Source organism: Epinephelus moara, chromosome 17 (assembly GCF_006386435.1).
Source record: "Epinephelus moara isolate mb chromosome 17, YSFRI_EMoa_1.0, whole genome shotgun sequence".
Classification (NCBI taxonomy): domain Eukaryota; kingdom Metazoa; phylum Chordata; class Actinopteri; order Perciformes; family Serranidae; genus Epinephelus; species Epinephelus moara.
The window spans coordinates 13,201,707-13,220,723 of record NC_065522.1 but is presented as its reverse complement, the minus strand read 5'-3'; the positions used below and the strand labels follow the sequence as shown (position 1 = coordinate 13,220,723).

The 19,017-nt window shown below is 41.7% G+C and overlaps 1 protein-coding gene across 2 annotated transcripts; it reads left to right on the top strand.

Annotated features, from left to right (window-relative positions):
• Positions 1 to 786: 786 nt before the first annotated feature.
• sec24d (SEC24 homolog D, COPII coat complex component) lies at positions 787 to 18,970 on the top strand. Of its 2 annotated transcripts, none has more exons than XM_050066741.1 (23): positions 787 to 883; positions 1,911 to 2,113; positions 2,910 to 3,012; positions 3,321 to 3,457; positions 3,619 to 3,993; positions 4,383 to 4,501; positions 4,696 to 4,807; positions 5,133 to 5,260; positions 7,485 to 7,623; positions 7,715 to 7,830; positions 8,647 to 8,771; positions 11,351 to 11,542; positions 11,896 to 11,989; positions 12,848 to 12,964; positions 13,202 to 13,372; positions 13,983 to 14,079; positions 14,175 to 14,320; positions 14,423 to 14,561; positions 15,118 to 15,236; positions 15,384 to 15,563; positions 15,676 to 15,867; positions 16,482 to 16,571; positions 17,078 to 18,970. In XM_050066741.1, exons 2-23 carry the CDS (start codon positions 1,963 to 1,965, stop codon positions 17,216 to 17,218), a joined length of 3,183 nt encoding a protein of 1,060 aa, XP_049922698.1. In that variant the 5' UTR covers positions 787 to 883; positions 1,911 to 1,962; the 3' UTR covers positions 17,219 to 18,970. The 2 variants fall into 2 exon arrangements, with proteins under 2 accessions (XP_049922698.1, XP_049922697.1); XM_050066740.1 differs by having other exon boundaries at positions 850 to 963.
• Positions 18,971 to 19,017: the final 47 nt, after the last annotated feature.

Below are 19,017 nucleotides of genomic sequence, written 5' to 3'. Positions count from 1 at the left end.
ATGTTTTCAAGGTCTGGACCCTGAATTACTCACATAAAACCACCCATAGAAATTTCATTTAACTGTTCAATTATAGAGCCTGTATCCTTTACATTTTCTCCCATGATGTAATTAAAAATTAAAAGAAAAAAACAAAAAAAACACCGGGACATGATTTGTGTGTAAATATAGAAGGTAAAAAAGGCTGTTTCACAGCTTGTACATACATATAGGCCTAACTAGGCTATATGTGCAGGTTTTGCGGTCCTACAACTGGAACTCTCTTCTGCTTAATCAATAAAGCTAAGAAAATCTCTCACCACTTTCTTATGTTGTCCTTATTTATAAAATGAAAGTTATTTGGGCTGTGTTTTATCATAACAGAAAGTCAAAACTGTTCAGTGTTCAGATAATGATGAAACTCACATTACAAGAGCCGCACAGGTCCACATCCCCTGTGCTGACGTGTATGGGGTCCCTCTTTTTCACGCATGCGCACAACGCCAGACACGACTGACGGGCCCTCTCAAGTTAGCTGAAAACACAGCGACCAAAGCCAGAAGGGTAACTGTTTACACTTCAACATAAAAGCATAATGTAACGCTGTAACATTAATAACTAAGCTTACAGAACGTCAAATTACTTTCCTTGGCTTTAAATAGCTATATTGTCAGAAACGAGTATTGTGCTTGTGTAATTTATATCGTGTAAGAACGTTTATTCGTCATTACATGTTTTATTTTGAAAAGCACAACCGGAAACTGTGAGTCATTTCCTCCTCGTCGACACTAGTGCTTGTCGTCGCGTTACCAACGTAGCGACCGGTGCTGTAGTGGAGTTTGACGTGGCACTCTGCTTCCACTGAGGGCAATAGACAGTGAAGAGGACTCTGCCCGATATTCAGGTAAACACCATTACGACATCATTTACATATGGAGCCAACACAAATGTCTTATTCTGCCTCATATTATCCTCTATTTGAAGGTATGTATGTTTGAATTGAATGCGTTTGTGGCGCAAAGGAAAACTTTGTAGTAATTTCCGCGTAGCTAGCAAGATGTTTTCTGTCAATAGGTAATTAACACTGGACAAGATGCTGTGCTATCATGTCACTGCGCTCTTTCCACAAAGTGTTAAGCTTTATGTCATAGAAAATATGGTATTAGATAGAGGATAACATGTATGTCCGTTCAGCTGGCTGTGACTTAAAGGAAGGCAGGGATGCTCAAATGTTTTAGCTATCATAACGGTCTTTGACGTGGCAATTCTCGGAAGTGGCAGACACTATTAACTGTCGAACTGAGCAATTAACAACGGTTAATTTTTCTTCTTCGTGGGTTTAGTTTGGGTAGAATGTGTTAAACTGGTTTATTATGTTGTAATAAAGGACTTTCACGGAGTTGTCAGTGCGCAGCTGTTATTTCTGTTGACCCAGCTGTGCCGAAGTTCAACTTGTTTTAAAGCTTTGACATCCTGAAGAAGTCTATAGGCCCTCTGCTTTGGGACTTTCATTGTGAAAGGCTGCAGTTTGCTACCAGTGCGTTTAAATGTAATGTATAATATAGGCATCCTTATTACTGGAATTGTGCAGATGTTAGGGACATTGCATTGTAGTTCTGACAGCACAACAATAAGTGACAACTCATGTAGCCACCAAAGATAATATTAGCAAGGTAAGGCCTGCCTTATCTCTCCATAAGCAATGCCAAAGGTCCATGTTACACGAGTGTAGACGATTGCATGAGGTCAAATATCACTTGTTGTTAGTATGGATTTGTAATCATGCTAAATTTATTGACACTTATTATAGGATGGAAACATTACTTTCCAAAAATGTCATGTTTTCACCAGCAAATTTCAGTTTCTATTTCTGTATTACTTGTTTCCCTTTCTCCTGTTTCATCTCCAATTTCACTCTTTCAACTTCACAGGTTGTCAAAACTCATTCATCCTGGCATGAGAAGACAGTAACATCCCATCAGAATGAGTCAACAGGGTTATGTTGCTGCACCCCCATACTCCCAGGCCCAGCCAGGGATGGGGGGCTACCAAGGTGGATTTGGTACCGGTCCTGCTCAGCCTCTCTATGGGCACTATGGGGGACCGCCTCAAGCGTTCAATGCTCCACCAGCAGGTAAAGGACTTGAACTCTTGTTGAAGGCTTTCATTTAACAAGTGCAATCGTGCTAGCTAGCATGATCAACTCATTCATGCTCGATTTATATCAATTGTAGCAAGTGCTCTGTCTCTGTAGCACAACAGAAGCTGACAATTGCTAAGCTTTCAGAGATGAAGTTTGGGTTTCGGTTTTCGGCTGACATGGATATTTGCAGGATATGAGTAATAGTATATAACATGTCTTAGTTTGCAGCTAAAGATGTTTTGTAGCATAGTGTTCATTATGTTTTATCTGTCATTGATTTAATTTGTTTTTCTGGCCTTTAGATATTTAATGTGCTGCTATACTGCTGTGGTAGCACACATGTGAGGTACCAGAAGCACAAACAAAGATACAGTAACTTTATTGGCTTTATATTAAATGCCACAGCACACTGAAGCAAGCTCTGTATGACTGAAGTGCAAACCAGTCCCTAGACTTTCTGTAGAGCTATTGACAGTAGTTTTTTTAGAAAGGTCAGGACAGCACTGGAATCAGGTGTCTGTTTGGATCAACCCTTTCACATTAAGAGATCTGTTTAGGCAAACTACACACTTAGCTGTATGTAGCATTCCTTTAAAATGGCAGTCTCAGTCCGCACATGTCCGCACTGATGCCTATACTCTGACCCTGTAAGAACACTGAGCTCTCTTATATATTTACAGTGAAAAGGTCTAGCAACAAAAGAAGTCTATACTGTATCAAAGATTGTAAGCAAGAATGAATTTACCTCTGATAACATTTACACGTGGCGTCTGTTTTCTTTCTGAAGGTATGATGAAATCACCAGTTTCCTCTGCTGCCGGTATGCCTCCACCTCCATCGTCCACTCAGTACAATCCAAATGTCCAGCAGAATGGCGCACATCCACAAAGGTAACAATCTTCACTAAACAGCAACTGTTTGGCACGGCTAGTTTTCTCTCTGAAATCAACATAAAGAGAATGTGCAGGGGAAAATACAGAAAGAAAGCAGTCTGTTTTTTCTTGTTGCTAAATCACTAAACTCCGTGATTGCCCAAGTAAAAAACTGTTTTTTAATCAGGAAGGATTAGACCCAACATATCTATTCAGACCATGTTAGCAAACTTTAATACTGCATGTTAAAATCAGCTTCAGGTGATAAGTACATCATGAGACCACACTGCACCTGCTGTATTAAAAAGTGTTCTTATAATCCTCAGATATCCTGCTCCACCAGCTGTTTCTGCATCTTATGGACGACCTCCACAGTCCCAGTACAACAATATGGCTTCTCCGGCCCCGCCTCCAACGCAGCAGCTCACCAATCAGATGAGTGCTATGAACATGGGCAACTACGGTAAGTTTGCCATTTAAGGATTTATACTTGCTACAGATCATACAGCAGGGTGTGGCATATATAGCCAAGTAATCATCTTACATCAGTAGACAGGATAAGACAGGGATTAGAAAATGTCCTCACCACATTGCATTTCTTCACCTCACATTTTAATTGTGCAGCTCCAGGTCCCATGCAGAGCCCTCCTCCTGCAAGCTCTGTAGCTCAGCAGCCTTTCCAAACACCCCCTCCTCCAGCAATGGGCCAGCCACAGATGCCTCCAGGCCCGCAGTCACCTCACATGTCTCCCCAGATGTCTCCACCACAGTCACCCCCAGCAAGCATGTCAATGGCAGGCCCACAGATGGCAGGCCCGCCAATGGCAGGCCCACCGATGGCAGGCCCACCAATGTCAAGCCCACCGATGGCTGGTCCACCTATGGGAGGCCCACCTATGGCAGGCATGGGTAGACCCTTCCCTGGGCCTCCGGGCCCTGGAGGTTTCCAGCAGCCTGGTCCTGGAGCTGCTGGTCCACCAGGATACCCACAGCAAGGAGGTAACTGTGACACTGTAAACCAAAAACAGTTGAGTTACTTACTGGTAGAGACACTGATTTGTGGTCATCAGCTCAGCGTATGGATGATGTGGTAAGAGACATCACCTGCTGGACAGACAGATAGAAACACCAGCAAATAGGGGCAGTTAATGAACATATGTAAAAGAAAAATCACCATTCACAACAGAAAATGTTTAATCTTTTCATGTGGTAATGCTTGAATCTCCATCTTTATCCTTTTGATAAACATAAAACAATATGTTCTCATAGCTAGTATTGGAGCAGTCAGATCAGAAGTTATCAAGTCAACATGCTGCGTACAATTCCATCTTTACACCGTACCCAATACATATAATTTAATAGCCAGCCTATCCTGCTTTGATGTACAGGTCAGTTCGGGGGACACATGGCTGGGCCCCAGCCAGGCATGCCAGGAGCCTTCCCTGGAGCACCAGGACTGGCGGGACCACCTCAGAAGAAACTGGACCCTGACTCTATCCCCAGCATAGTGAGTAGACGACTAATCCTCCTGAGACTGCATACCTTCACATATCAACATACCACACGTCATTTCACATTTTGAACCAGCCACTTGGTGTATGTAGGCGACTTAAATCTTTTCTTTGTTAAAATTACATGGTGCCTACTGAACAACTCTAAAGGACATAGACTGTTCTGTAATACATAACTTGTCTGCTTTAGACTCAAGTCATTGAGGATGACCGAGTCAAACAAGGGGGACAGGTCTACAGCACAAACATCAGAGGACAAGTTCCACCTCTGGTCACCACCGACTTCACAGCACAGGACCAAGGTAACTCATAATAACATTTAAACTTCTCTCCAAGCATTTTTTTCCTTTGGAAAGAGCAGCTACAGATATATACAGCATGTGTACTTGTACATGTTGTGCAGATCCAGTCATTTCTATGTGATTTGTGGTGTATAATTAAGAGGCCCTTGCTCAAAATGTACTTTTGCGCAAACCTTTCTTCAGAATTGTAATTACTGACCGTTTCTGGTGATAGTAAATCAATGCATGGATAATAACAGTCTACACTTTGTTCTAAGGGAGTGGTAAAAGAAATGTGCTTTGTCATGATATTTACGTCACTGACCCTTCTTTTTGACAAACCCAGGCAATGCCAGTCCCAGGTTCATGCGCTGCACCACCTACTCCCTACCCTGCACTGCCGATCTGGCCAAACAGTGCCAAGTGCCCCTGGCTTCCATCATTAAACCCTTTGCCAGTTTGCCAAAGAATGAGGTAAGCATTGTTTTACTTCTAAGTTAAAGTCAGTTGCCCTATCTAAAAACAACACCGTCACTTGCTATGATAAAGTCTGATCAAACTTCTGTTGGGAGCACCCATCACTTGAGGAGTCTGTGGTGGAGAGTTATTTTGATTTTTTTCTCCAATTCTGTATGTTACTCATCAATGCATCAGACATATTTTTAATCAGTTTGTATTTTCACACTGCCATGCAGACTTTTGAAAGGACAAAAATCTTCTTGGGTGGGCCTAACTTCTTTATACAGGAAACTTTGCATGCAAAAACATTCACACCACACCAAAGCATTTCTATCCTTAGAGTGAGTTGGGTTTTTTGAATGCTGTACACCGTCATCTCAAGAATGACTAATGAAACTTACAAGAACACTTGTGGGAGTGATGAAGCAGAATTCGGGGCCCGGAATTGGGCCTGGTGGGTCCCGACCTCGTCTTCAACTTTTAGACTACTTTTGCTCTTGTCCAAAATAACTATCTTTAAAACCAAATACTCAGCAGTCAAGGAATCACTGGAGACACGTAGAATCGAGTGCAACTGAGTTTAATGTGTTCGCAGGCAACAACACATACAACTCAATGAGTCAAGCTCCAGAGCAGGACTGAAGTTTTGCTGTCTGTGTGCTCTCTTTTATGCTCTTCTCTTTAATCCTTCCCACATAAGCCCAAACATAATGGTGTCATAAATGCACATCAAATCCTATCACATCCTAGGTACTTCCCACTTCAGTCCTTGAACATCAGATCCTATCAGATCCTGCATCCAATACAATACACCAATGAGTGTGTGTGTGTGCACATTATGTGGATACATGAAACAATAAACCATGGTGTGACTGGTTATGATCAAGCAGAGTATACTGCCTGGACATGTATTTTTAAAGGTCAACAGATACTAAAGCATAAGACTAAACAGGTACATTACACTACAGGAGACAGAAGTAGTAACACAAAATTATTACAGTTACACAAAATGATTGCATTTCCCATGGAGGATGTGTTTATATTCTCCTATTCGAATCTCACATTTTTTGAAGTCTATCTTCATTTTACAAGTTGTTACAGCAGTTCATAGGTAGTTAAAGCCTTAATTGAGACACAAGGTTTTGTTTGTGATATCCTACTGTGGCATTTACTCGTAGGACAGAGACTGAAACGTCTGCTTTTCTTTTTTAAAAGATTATTAAAAAACTAAATATCACTTTGGGACAGTAGAGCAAGCAACCACCAAATCTGCCTCTCCTCTGATAGATGTCTCCGTGCACTAAAAAAGTTACGCTGTCCTGTGAATGACCTCCTTTTGGATCATATGTGGTCCAAGAATCCTGCTGTAGATATTTCCCCCCTCCACTCGCCTTGTCCCAGGCACCCATTGGCCTTTTTAGGCAATGTTAGCGTTCTCTCATCTGGCTTTAGGCTAATTAGCTAATGTCAGATCTACAGGGACCACAGAAGAAGAAAGGAGAAAGTTTATACAAAAGCAATCAAACTTGAGTATTTTGCACTTTCAAATTTGATTCCATCTTGTGCAACTTGGAGCATATACACTGTATAATTAAAGCAAAATTCTAAGATGTATTAATTAATGCTCTGTTGTTGTGCTTGGATGCTGTATGCATTGCTTTATCATCCAACAGGTTTTGTTCTCTGCAACGAGTAAACAGCTGTAAGATAATGTAAACACTTTTACTCTCCACCTGGAAGTCTCCAGTCTAAAAATAAACCTACTTGCTACCTTGTCTGCATGTGTTTTATGGTAGTTGAGTTCATTTGAAGCAAAAGTTTTCAATTCAGCCTGCAGAGAGTCTTGAATAAACAGCGGTTTCCGTCATCTGCAGGCCTGCATATGTTACTCACTAACAGTGCTATGGTATGTGTATTATCAAATAGCTTCATGCTAAGCATTTACAATCTACGTCAGACAAATGTTCTGTATATACATGTGTATTGTTTGGGTGCCATGGAATCACTGAGGCGTCAGACAGAGCAGAATTTACATGTGTGTACAGTACAGTAGGATGAGCAAGAGTACGGTCCAAGTACAGTAAATACTGCATTAATGAAAACATGGGAAACGTCACAGGGGATTAAACACTTATAATCATCAACTTCCTTTTAAGGCACTGATCTTGCAACACACAAGCCTGCTTTATTTAGGAACAGCTGTTAAAGACTTGACCATAATGTCTATTTGTGTGTGTAGACTCCTCTATACGTTGTGAACCACGGCGAGACAGGCCCAATCCGCTGCAATCGATGCAAGGCCTACATGTGTCCCTACATGCAGTTTATTGATGGGGGTCGTCGCTACCAGTGTGGCTTCTGTAGCTGCACCAGTGAAGGTAAGGTACAATGCAGAAAAGGCTAAGCAGCCAACTATTTATATAATGCGCACACTTCCATACTCAGATTTATTTCTTTATCTTTCTCTAGTGCCAGTCAACTATTTCCAACACCTTGACCACATGGGCCGGAGGGTGGACTTCTATGAGAAGCCCGAGCTGTCACTGGGATCCTACGAGTTCGTAGCCACCCTTGACTACTGCAAGGTACAGCACACCTACTAAAGGATCTTTTACCGCTATCTATACTGCATTACTGTTTTTTCTGAGGGACCTTTTGGCACCCTACATTATCCATCATGAGCTTTCTCAAAACTGAATGCAGAACAGACAGTGTTCAGCTCCGTTGTTTTGCAAACACTGGAAAGACAGCAAGGCCAATCAGGTGCACATCCCCATGGGGGCTGTGGCTGTTGAGAACAACATTAGAGGGTTCGAGTAAGCTGGCAAAGCTGAGTCACTCCACTGGCCTACTTTTGCTCTGTTTATTAAGATGTATAAACAGCCTCTGCTGGGCAGCTCTTAAACAAAAGCCTGCAAGGTGATTGTCTTGTCATGGGTTGTAGCTGTGGAAACATAACAATGTCTTACCACCAATCCCCCTCACACACACACACACACACACTCCATTGCCATTGCCGACCATGCAGGAATTCATAACCGTCATGGTCTTCTCACAGCTACCCCAAGTTCTAAGCAAGCTCTAACAGAAATCATATCTCTGGTATTCAAGAACTAATAACAGAAATGGAAGGTGGAAGGCAGCCCCTAGGTGTTAGCCCTCTGCTGATATGGTATGATTAAGACCTTAAATTCGAGGACACAGGATCGAAAAGAGGAATAAGTTGTTTGTTCTTGACTCGTTTATTCAAGAGTTTAAGTTTGCACAAGAGACACTTTTTCTCATTTCCCTTTTGAAATCAGGTATTTTATGCTGCATGCCTGCATGACAAGCCATGTGACCTTGGAAAGATTTTAAAATAGCAACTTATTCATGACACCTGCTGCCTTCTTCTCACACAGAACAACAAGCCTCCGAACCCTCCCGCCTACATCTTTATGATTGACGTGTCCTACAACAACATCAAAAGCGGACTGGTCAAACTGATCTGTGATGAGCTGAAGACTCTGCTGGAGAATCTGCCCAGGTACAACACAATATATCAGAAAAACACACATACACGCTTGATACATTAAGTGCTATGCATCTTTTACACTGACACTCCAGTCTACCACAGTTCACATTAAACATATGCCTTGCCCAAAAAGGAACTTCCCTCAAGTCTTAAACACCAAGCCAACTATCTGCTCTCATCAGCTGAATATTCTTGCATGAAGGTTTGCAGATGGTGGGTATCGGTTAGGGAGGGCACCAAGGCTGCCAGAAATGGAAAATATTACAGTGCAGGCTCTCATCTTTGAAAGCCATCCAAAATAAAACCCTTTGTTGCACAGAAAACACTGGTTTTGTGCTAAGCATCACTGCACAAGTGAGTTTTTGATTTATCACGGGGGAGAGGATGATGTACTTCACCTGGTTACTCCTAAAAATAACATGAAAACTGTCCTTTCGTCTCTCCACTTCATTAGTGCCAGCAGCAGTACGTTCCCATTTGTCTGCTGCCATGACATCATCCTTAAAACACTTAGTAGAAGTGTATTTAAGATAAGCCCTCTCTTCTGTGTTTAAAGCTTTACTTTTGTTTTTACGGGCACTAAATTAAAGCATTCGGACACTCTGCGTTTTAGTTCATGTCGTTCTGCAGTTTTTGCCAAATGTGTGTTTAATTCACTCAAGATAAAGCCAGAGCCCACTTTAAGTAAACGCAGATGTAGACGTAGACTTTTTTTAATCATCACTGGTATTTTTTAATCACTGTCTGGTACAGTATGAGAGTAATCAAATAAACTAGTCCAGTCTGAATCTGTTATTTCCAACAGCACCTGTGACTAATGTTCACAGAGAAGCTGTGGGCTCATAGTTGAGCAGTGGCATATTTATTTCAAAGGGTTTTGCAGTAACTGTTTTGACCCACGTTGCATGTTCCTTAGTGTGTCGGCATGATTTAAGAAGAGAGACGTACAAACTGCAGTTGGCAGTGTCGGCAAAGAATGCTTTTAAATTACTATGATGGCGAAAGGTTTTGATGTATGGTTTTATGTTCAAGAAAGACCAGCAAAAAAAGGAAAGAAAACAGTGCAAGAAAATGACCTGAAAATTAGCAAATAAAGTACAAAAAAATTACCTTAAAATAACCGTTTCCTGGACATTTTTATCATTTATATGATTATTGTTTCCTAAATCTTCTATTTTTTTGTGCAATTTGCAGGACTTTTTTTTGCCAAGTTGCTTATTACTTTTTGAGTAATAATTGTTTGAAGAAAATCAGACCAAGTTGCTCAGGGTTCAAAGTAAATGAATACTCATTTTGGTTGAAATTGAGCAGTTCTTTCAAGGAAATTCATATCTTCTCTCTAAGTTTTGCAAATATGTTACATAGTTATTTCCAGACACCTTAATAGGAAATTATTAGGAAAATACAGACATATGATATATAACATTTCCCTCATTTTTTTCAGTGTGAATCTAGAAGCTATTTGATTGTAATACTGAGTAAAAGACAAGGAGAAAAAATAGCAGGCATGAGTCAAGTCAAGTACAGTCAAGTAAATGGATCTAGTGGTTTTTCTCAGCAACCAACATTTACTTGAATTTTGTAAACCTGGATCTATTTCTCTTTGGATCTTAGCATGTTAGCTCAAACTTAAAAGGGATACCTTGCAGATTCTCAACCAGCTTTGTACCACAACAATGCGGATAGTATGTGTAAATCAACTGTGGTAAACCTCCCTCCATCTTACCAGTGCCCAGATCTCCCTGCTAGGTTTGAAGCTCTTGCTCAAACTACAGATTGAATGCATATTTCTCATCTAAAATGTTCTTCAGAAACATATTTTAGTGCACTGTTTGGCTGTAATACAAGAATTTGTGAACAGAAAGTGGGCGCCATACTGTTTCCTGCATTGTAAAAATGAGGCTGAAAAAAAATGAGATTGAATGGTAAAACTAAGCAGTGCTGATAAAATACGAACCAAGATTCTACTACTGCGTTGCCTATTTCTCACCTTAGCTCACTGTTTTGTTGGCGCAGTGCATTGTGGTAGTTGTAGGTTTTTTACTTCTTGAGGAAAAGCAAATGCCACAGCCCTTTCTCTGTTTCCTCGGGTCATGTAGCACCAACTTTAGAAGCATTTGTGTCTTTCTGCTGCAAAGACAGGCCAGTTTTATGGAATGAATGTCTTCCCAGCAGTGAAATACGTCTATAAAGAGGGGGAAGAAGATGTAGTGTGTCATTATTTGGCTGAGCCTTTTACAGCACAGCCCAGAGAGAGGGAGAAGATGTAGTATATCTAGGAGGAGGAGAAGAAGATGTAGTAAGTCTTAAAAGAGGGGGAAGCAAAAGATGTAGTTTGTCCTAAAATGGCTGAGCCTTTTGCAGCACAGCCCAGAGAGAGGGAGGAGATGTAGTATGTCTTAATAAACACGTCCATACTGGATGTTATTCCAGTTTGAGAGGGATGGCCATCCCAAATAAACTAGATTTTTTTAATAAACAGTCCTGCAAGCAGCTATGCAGTAAGATCTCAGTAATGACTGCAGGATGACAGTTTGACTTACTAGAAAGATCCACAAATTCACTGAGGCTTGCTCTCTCTCCCTCAACAGAGAGGACGGTATGGAGAGCTCTGCCGTCAAGGTTGGCTTCGTCACCTACAACAAGGTCCTCCACTTCTACAACGTGAAGAGCGCTTTGGCCCAGCCACAGATGATGGTGGTTTCAGACACAGCCGAGATGTTTGTCCCGCTGCTTGATGGCTTCCTCGTCAACTATCAGGACTCCAGGGCTGTTATCTACAAGTAAGATACAACTTGTTATGAGTTTGTGGAGGAGCTGTTTATCTTGGATGCCCCATGCTGTCGGGGGAGAGAGAATTAGGCATGTTTATCCCGAGAACTCTCTAAAGTAATCCAGCTAAACAACAAAAATATTTTGGTATCACTGGACAGGAAACTGTTTAATTTGAAATGGAGATTAGCATGGCTTCAGTCAAATATTTAAAGAACAATGTATTTGAAGTAAAAAACAATACGACAAAGACAAAATACTGGATCAATGTACAGTATTTTACTTGGATACGTTTCAACCAGACGTTATCGTGGGAAGGCAATCGACAAGGCAGTGAGAATAACCCCGTTCTTCTCTTCTCCAGCCTCCTGGACCAGATCCCTGATATGTTTGCAGACACCAATGAGAGTGAAACGGTCTTTGCTCCTGTCATCCAGGCCGGCATGGAGGCATTCAAGGTTAGCCACACTGTGACAACTGTCAACACGAAGTGGGAGACTCAGGGCCGACTGCAACGTCTCTGAGTCTTGTGTGGCTGCTTTAAATACTTGCAAAAAGCGTCTGAAAGCATCACAAGAAAAAGCGATGTTGCTCCAGGTTTCAAAGGTTTTAAATTTGCATGTAGACTGTTGTCTTATTGTCTTAAGGAAGTGAAAGATCAGACATCATTAGCACAGCTGGAAGCATCCTATGTGACAAGCCACATCTGATTAGCAGCAGTGTTAGCACGTCTAACACACTTGTCATTTTTTTGTAACTGTGTTTTATAACTGTGTGTTTTTGTGAAAAGGTCAACCAATTATAATCTAAAGAGAAATCGCACTGAATCCACCCCAGTAAGATTGCTTGAATTCGTCAAAACATTTCCCCCAACTTTGGCGTCGGTGTCTGAACTCAGTCAACCTATCAGCTTAGTGAAGTTTCTTTTTTTCTCTTCCTGATATGTTTGTGTTTACTTTCAAGTCCAACAAACTTTCCCAGTAAAATGAGGTCAGTCTTTTGGCACACAGTAAAGGAAAAGTTCACTAAAGTTTAATTGGAAGCAGTTGTTGCTTTTGTATTTGTTCATGCCTGTTCATATTTTTATTTTGGGTATTGCTTACATCTCAATCTTTGGTTATCAGTTTATTTTGCAACACAGGGGAGTGCTCTGTAAATAATGTTTGTTATTATGAGGATTATCTGATCCTTTGCAGGAGTGGATGTTTGCACCTTGTGACCTCATGGATTCCTTTTTAAACTATAAACTACACACCTCAGTTTGATTTTCTTTTTCGGATCTTTACTCTCTCTCATCATCGTCTTCTTCACTCCAGGCAGCAGAATGCAGTGGGAAGCTCTTCATTTTCCACTCCTCCATGCCCACTGCCGAGGCCCCTGGCAAACTCAAGAACAGGGATGACAAAAAGCTGGTCAACACGGAGAAAGAGAAAGTGAGTAATGTTTTGTTAAAATAAATTCTACAGCTTATTTTGAACTCCAAATATAGAGACTGCAGGCAGTTGTTGATTGAGCAGAAGCACAGTGCCAGGGCTTAATTGCAGTGAGCACAGGAACTCATCCGCATGAGTGGAGTCTGATGCGGTGGATGCTATCTTTGAACTTTGAAATCTGAGGACGCTGCTACAGGGGAATGCTGACTTATCCAAAGTTCTGTTTTTTTTCCTTAGACCCTGTTCCAGCCTCAGAAAGGAGTTTACGAGCAGCTGTCTAAGGACTGTGTGGCGCAGGGCTGCTGTGTGGATCTCTTCCTCTTTCCTAGCCAGTACGTAGACATTGCAACCATGGCTGACGTGCCCTCGCACACCGGAGGCTCCGTCTACAAGTACAGCAACTTCCAGGTACAACATTAGCAGGCATTCTTTTTTACAGTATGTGAAGACCAATGAAACACACACAAACGAAACGCTGCAAGCAAGACACATAAAGAGCACAGTTCTTCAGTTTTTATTTCTTGTCATTACGCTCATAATTTAACACAAAGGCAAAGACATTTGAAGCCTCATAAAAGCTGGTTGTATCCACATAATGACTTTGGCGCAGTACCCACAGTCTATTATGGACCTGTCCCATAGGAATGGTGCAACAAGCGTGGGAAATGACTCGAAACTGCACAAACACACCACATACAAAGGTTGTACAATGCAGCTGAACACACATGGAACAAATCTATAATAAAGTGTACAATAACAGTACAATGTGGGCACACAACAGTCCAGCATTTTATTACTTATTAACAAATAATCTAATTTAGTGTGGCATAAACATCCTGTTTGCTGTTTCCTTTGGCTCAAACTGACATTTAAGTCAATCATCACTCTTGGTATTAGACTAAATTACTTGTGTAAATGTGCATTTATGGGCTGATGGTCATTGGCATGGGACCAAACTGTGACAATACTGCCACCTGCTGCTCAAAGCTAACACATGCAATATTTGCTGCCGATTCAGGTGGAGACTGACGGGGAGCATTTCCTGAGAGACCTGAGAAAAGACGTGCAGAAGAGCATCGGATTTGATGCAGTCATGCGCGTTCGTACCAGTACAGGTAAGGAATATCCAAAGACTTTGCACTTGGTATGCTACCAACACATCGCAAAGAGTTCCCAATTTACTCTAATATACTCTACTGTCTGTCCTCAGGTTTCAGAGCCACCGAATTCTTTGGTGCCATCCATATGAACAACACCACAGATATAGAGATGGCAGCTGTGGATTGCGACAAGGCTGTGACTGTAGAGTTCAAGCATGACGACACGCTCAGTGAGGAGACTGGGGCGCTCATACAGGTATGTGTCTTTAAAATATGCCTCAATATCAGTTTGCTGTTTTGCTAGGAGTTAAATCCCCAAGGATTGGTTTTTAACTTCTATTTGGACTCTGTTTCCCAGTGTGCCTTGCTGTACACCACCATCAGTGGACAGCGACGCCTCCGCATCCACAACCTCAGTCTGAACTGCAGCTCGCAGTTGTCGGAGCTGTACAAGAGCTGCGAGACCGACTCACTCGTCAACTTCTTCGCCAAATCAGGTGACCATCTTTGTACATTCTTCAAAGTCTGCACTTAAAGCACAGATGCAGAGCTGATGTTTTTTTCTTCCCATGATCTACAAGCAGTGTATTATTTCAGGAGGGAGTCAGCTTTCTTTATTCGGGGTTGTAGTGTCGTGCAGACGCAGCCTGCTAATGTACTGCGGTATCATCTTGACCTTTGCTGGAGTTACCCCATGCATCACTTGATAATCTACTAATACTCACCGACTTATGAGTAAAAGAAGAATAAAGTGGTGGAAATGAGAACCACATGCTTCACATAAAATACAGATGTCACTGAGCCTTTCTGTAATCTGCACACAGCGAGCCTTAAGTACAGCTGTATCACTGACCTTCACTTGCCTTCTTTCATTGGTCCAGCTGCTCTTCAGCTCCCTTGTGTGCGCTCTCTTCCCCGTCCCTGATTCTTCTCATTTATCATCCTTTGTCTTTTATTCCCCTACTTATCCTTAGCTGCCAGTTATGCCCCTCTGTTCCTCTCCTCCCCCTCTCTCTCGTGTCTTTTAACGAACCTTTTCTCGTTCCCGCTCAGCCTGCCGCGCCATACTGAACCAGCCTCTAAAGAATGTGAGAGAGATCCTGGTCAACCAGACGGCCCACATGCTGGCCTGCTACAGGAAGAACTGTGCCAGCCCCTCCGCTGCCAGCCAGGTCAGCGCAGGCCAACACCTGGAATGAAATTTGTTGAATTTAGGCTTTGATTTTTAGGATGCAAAGAACACCTTGATGCACATAGCATATGCGATACCATCTCTCAGAAAGTAACAGTCATGTTTTTACGCCTGTGTCCGCATGTAGCTGATCCTGCCTGATGCCATGAAGGTGTTCCCCGTCTACATGAACAGCCTGATGAAAGTTGCTCCCTTGGTCGGCAGCACAGAGCTCGCAACAGATGACAGAGCCCATCAAAGGCTGTCCATCATGGGCATGGGGGTGGAGGACACACAGCTGCTGCTCTACCCACGCCTCACCCCACTGGTACGGGACAAACTCCCACACACTGAGTGCACTGTAACTCACTAAATTTCCTTGCAGTATAGAAGAAAAAGTGACACTGCTGTAATAATTTGCTTTTTTTTTTTTTCCTCAGCACAACATTGATGTCAGCAGCGAGGCTCTGCCCGCTCAAGTGCGCTGCTCAGAGGAGCGTCTGACAGACTCCGGCATGTTCCTGCTGGAGAACGGACACTCTATGTTTCTGTGGCTGGGCCAAGCAAGCCCTCCAGATCTCATCCAGAGCATATTTAACCTGCCCTCCCTCGCCCACCTGCAAGGACACATGGTCAGAATTCACTCAACAGCACTTCCCCCTCAACACATTCATAAACTAAATGAAACAGTGTTTGTAGAGATATTAGACGAGACATTTTCTTACCTCTGCGGTGCCTGGAGGCATTACAGTACAGGGAGAGAATGCCTGGATGTTTGGTTAGGCAATACGCCTTGAAATTACAAGTCCACTTCTGAGAAGTAGGCACTTCATAACTCAGAGAAGATTACATTTGTAATAAAATCTTACATCTGATCCTGATTGGATCCAGTAGGAAATCATTTGATACATTCAAATACAAGATGAAATCCACAAGTTTAACCTGTAAAATGGGCAAAACTGAGTCAACAATACTGTAATTAAACACATAAACCTCACACAGGGTTCAAAGATGGACATTTATTTTCAAAGCAGAGTTTTAAACAACACTTTAACATGTGGCACTGGTACATTCAAAGAAGGAACAAACTCAAACTCGTTAAATAGTTTTCAAGTGAGCCGAATTTTATAACTAAATCAAAGCTGTTTGCTTCACATCCTTGATGTATTAATGTTCTCTGACACAAGTATAACATATGTTGAACTAGCACCAGTGACTTATTAACCCTTTTAATTGTGTTTTTCAGTGTGCGCTGCCAGAACTAGACAACCCGTTGTCCAAAAAGGTCCGATCCATCATCAGCAGCCTGCTTGAAAAGAGGCCGAACTCTATGAAGGTAAGTCAACCAGAGGAGCAGCATTTTTGTTTAAAATACATTTTTAAACTCAGAAAAATTAACAAATTAAAGCCAACTGTTAAACGATCTCTGCCTCCCTCTAGTGGAGCTTTTAAGTAACTACACCCTCCACAACTGCAGCAACAGTCACATTTAATATTTTAAATTGCTAAATAAACAAGAAAATCAAAATACAACTCAAGAATGCATGTCATATAAAATAGTTTACTTTAAGTTAAGAACACAAACTGTGTGATATATTAGAAATTTTGTTGGTATATGTCATTGCTGTAAGGTGGCCCCAAGCACTACAGGCCCAGTGCTACTGAGTAGTAAGCGTCAGTTTATTGCAGAAAACAATTTAGTTAGAATACATTTATTATTATGAATCCATAGTTGATGCTGCAATCCCAATCAAATGAAGCACAAACACATGCACAGACACAGATTGAAGTTTACATGAAACACATCACACTTTGCTTTCTTCTTCCCTCCGCTCTTCTCAGCTCCAAATCGTGAGGCAGAAGGACAAACCAGAGATGCTGTTCCGTCAGTTCCTGGTGGAGGATAAAGGCCTGCACGGTGGCGCTTCCTACATGGACTTCCTTTGCTACGTTCACCGAGAGATCAGGCAGCTCCTCACTTAACCCCCCCCCCCAATCACTTGGCCTCAGTGTGCCCGCCATCACTGGCCTGGGAGAAACACGCCATCTAATGGACCACGCACAAACCTCGCAGGGTCAGTCTCAGTCGGCTCCATTTGAATCTTAAGGATGGTCCACAGAAAGACACTTTTTAGGTGTATCACAAAGACAGAGGAAGAAACCAGGAAACAAGAGGAGCCTTCTGAGATCTGAGAATCCAAAGCTGCCTTTCCAAAATGCTTCTGTCACCCTTTAATGTGTACACACAGTATGATCTTCAAATAACCACTTGTCACTTTAGGAACTTGTAAGTTATACATGGACAACACAGCCAGCATTTCCCACACAGGTGCTCTGTGTGATGGACCGCAGAGACTGGAGTGACATCAGCGTCTGAGGCTGAAAGGTATTTTGGCATTAAGCCCATGGGCATAAGCAATACATATATCTCCACGGTGCAGTCAGTTTAGATTTACATTTCAATTTGTAGATTTCCAAGAACAAGACAAGGGGTTATTTGTGGGCAATACTGTCGACGTTCACTCTGAAACTCAATAAAGTTCGCCAGTCTTTGCTATAAACGACTTTCTCCCACGAAGACTGAATACGTAACAAGTCTCAGCAACTCATCTTAAAATCTTAAGTTTCTTTTTTAAACAGTAAATGCTCAAATACATTTTTAAATATTTAAACGACTTTTAGAGGCTTCTGCGTTTTATCACACTTTTGCTGCCCGAGTGGAAAATGTACTTAAGTAAACATACACACGCGTAGCGTATCCACGGTACCAGGTTATTCAGAATTTAGCAGAAACAATGCTGCTGCTGCTGCCAGGACTGAAAATTATCCCTGTCATTACACCATGAGTGAAGCAAAGCAGTCGGTTCACGCCAAAAAAAACAAAACAAATCAGATTCTTTGACCATTTATAGCAGAGACTTGATCTTCGCAGCGTGCGGTGACGCAGAAAACGTTTTGTTTTGGTGTTCTGAGATTACAATGAAATGAACACAGCTGTTGCTCTACATGAGGAGCAAACTCGTGAAGGGAATGGACTGGTGATGGTGCAGAGGCATCAAAGGGAGCAAATAGAGACCAAATATCAAGCCTTCCACTAAAACTGTCGCACAACAATCAATAACAACGCCATATTATTATGAACAAGGTGCCAGCTGACAAATCTGACCTGTACCAAAAGTGTCAGGACAATAAAATCATCAGTTACTATTGGACCATCTGAATTTTGTCAACAGATTGTGTAAAAAAAAAGCTCACTGTCACGTTAATAATCTGCAAGGTGACGTAACTTTTCAGTCCTGGTTTCAGCACAGCAAAAGCATCATACTGTATCATGTTGCTTATTTTTATCGAGGTAATCGCCTCTGTGTAATTCACGTATGCATCTGATAAATATTTTTGTGTATGTGTGGCCTACACAAAGTCTTTTGTACATGAAATACACAGCTTGTTTTTTCAAAATATGACCATCTGCCTTAAGTTGATATAATAGTTGTTATATGTCAAGTATATATGTCAAGTATGTGTCCTCGAGGTCTATGGCTGACTTTTATCTTTTTTGGTTTGTATGCAAACTTATCTCAGGTAATTTGAGTACCTTACTATTTTAAGTTGGAAGGAGTGATTTCAAGTGAACTGGAAATATGGACGGTTGTTTCTTGAGTTGACTCGTGGACAGTCTTGGCGTGCCATGTATATTTTATTCCAAACCCTCAACAAATTAAATTCTTGACATAACTCTTGCTGCTCAGTTTCTTAAAGATATGTACAGGACAGAAAGTTTT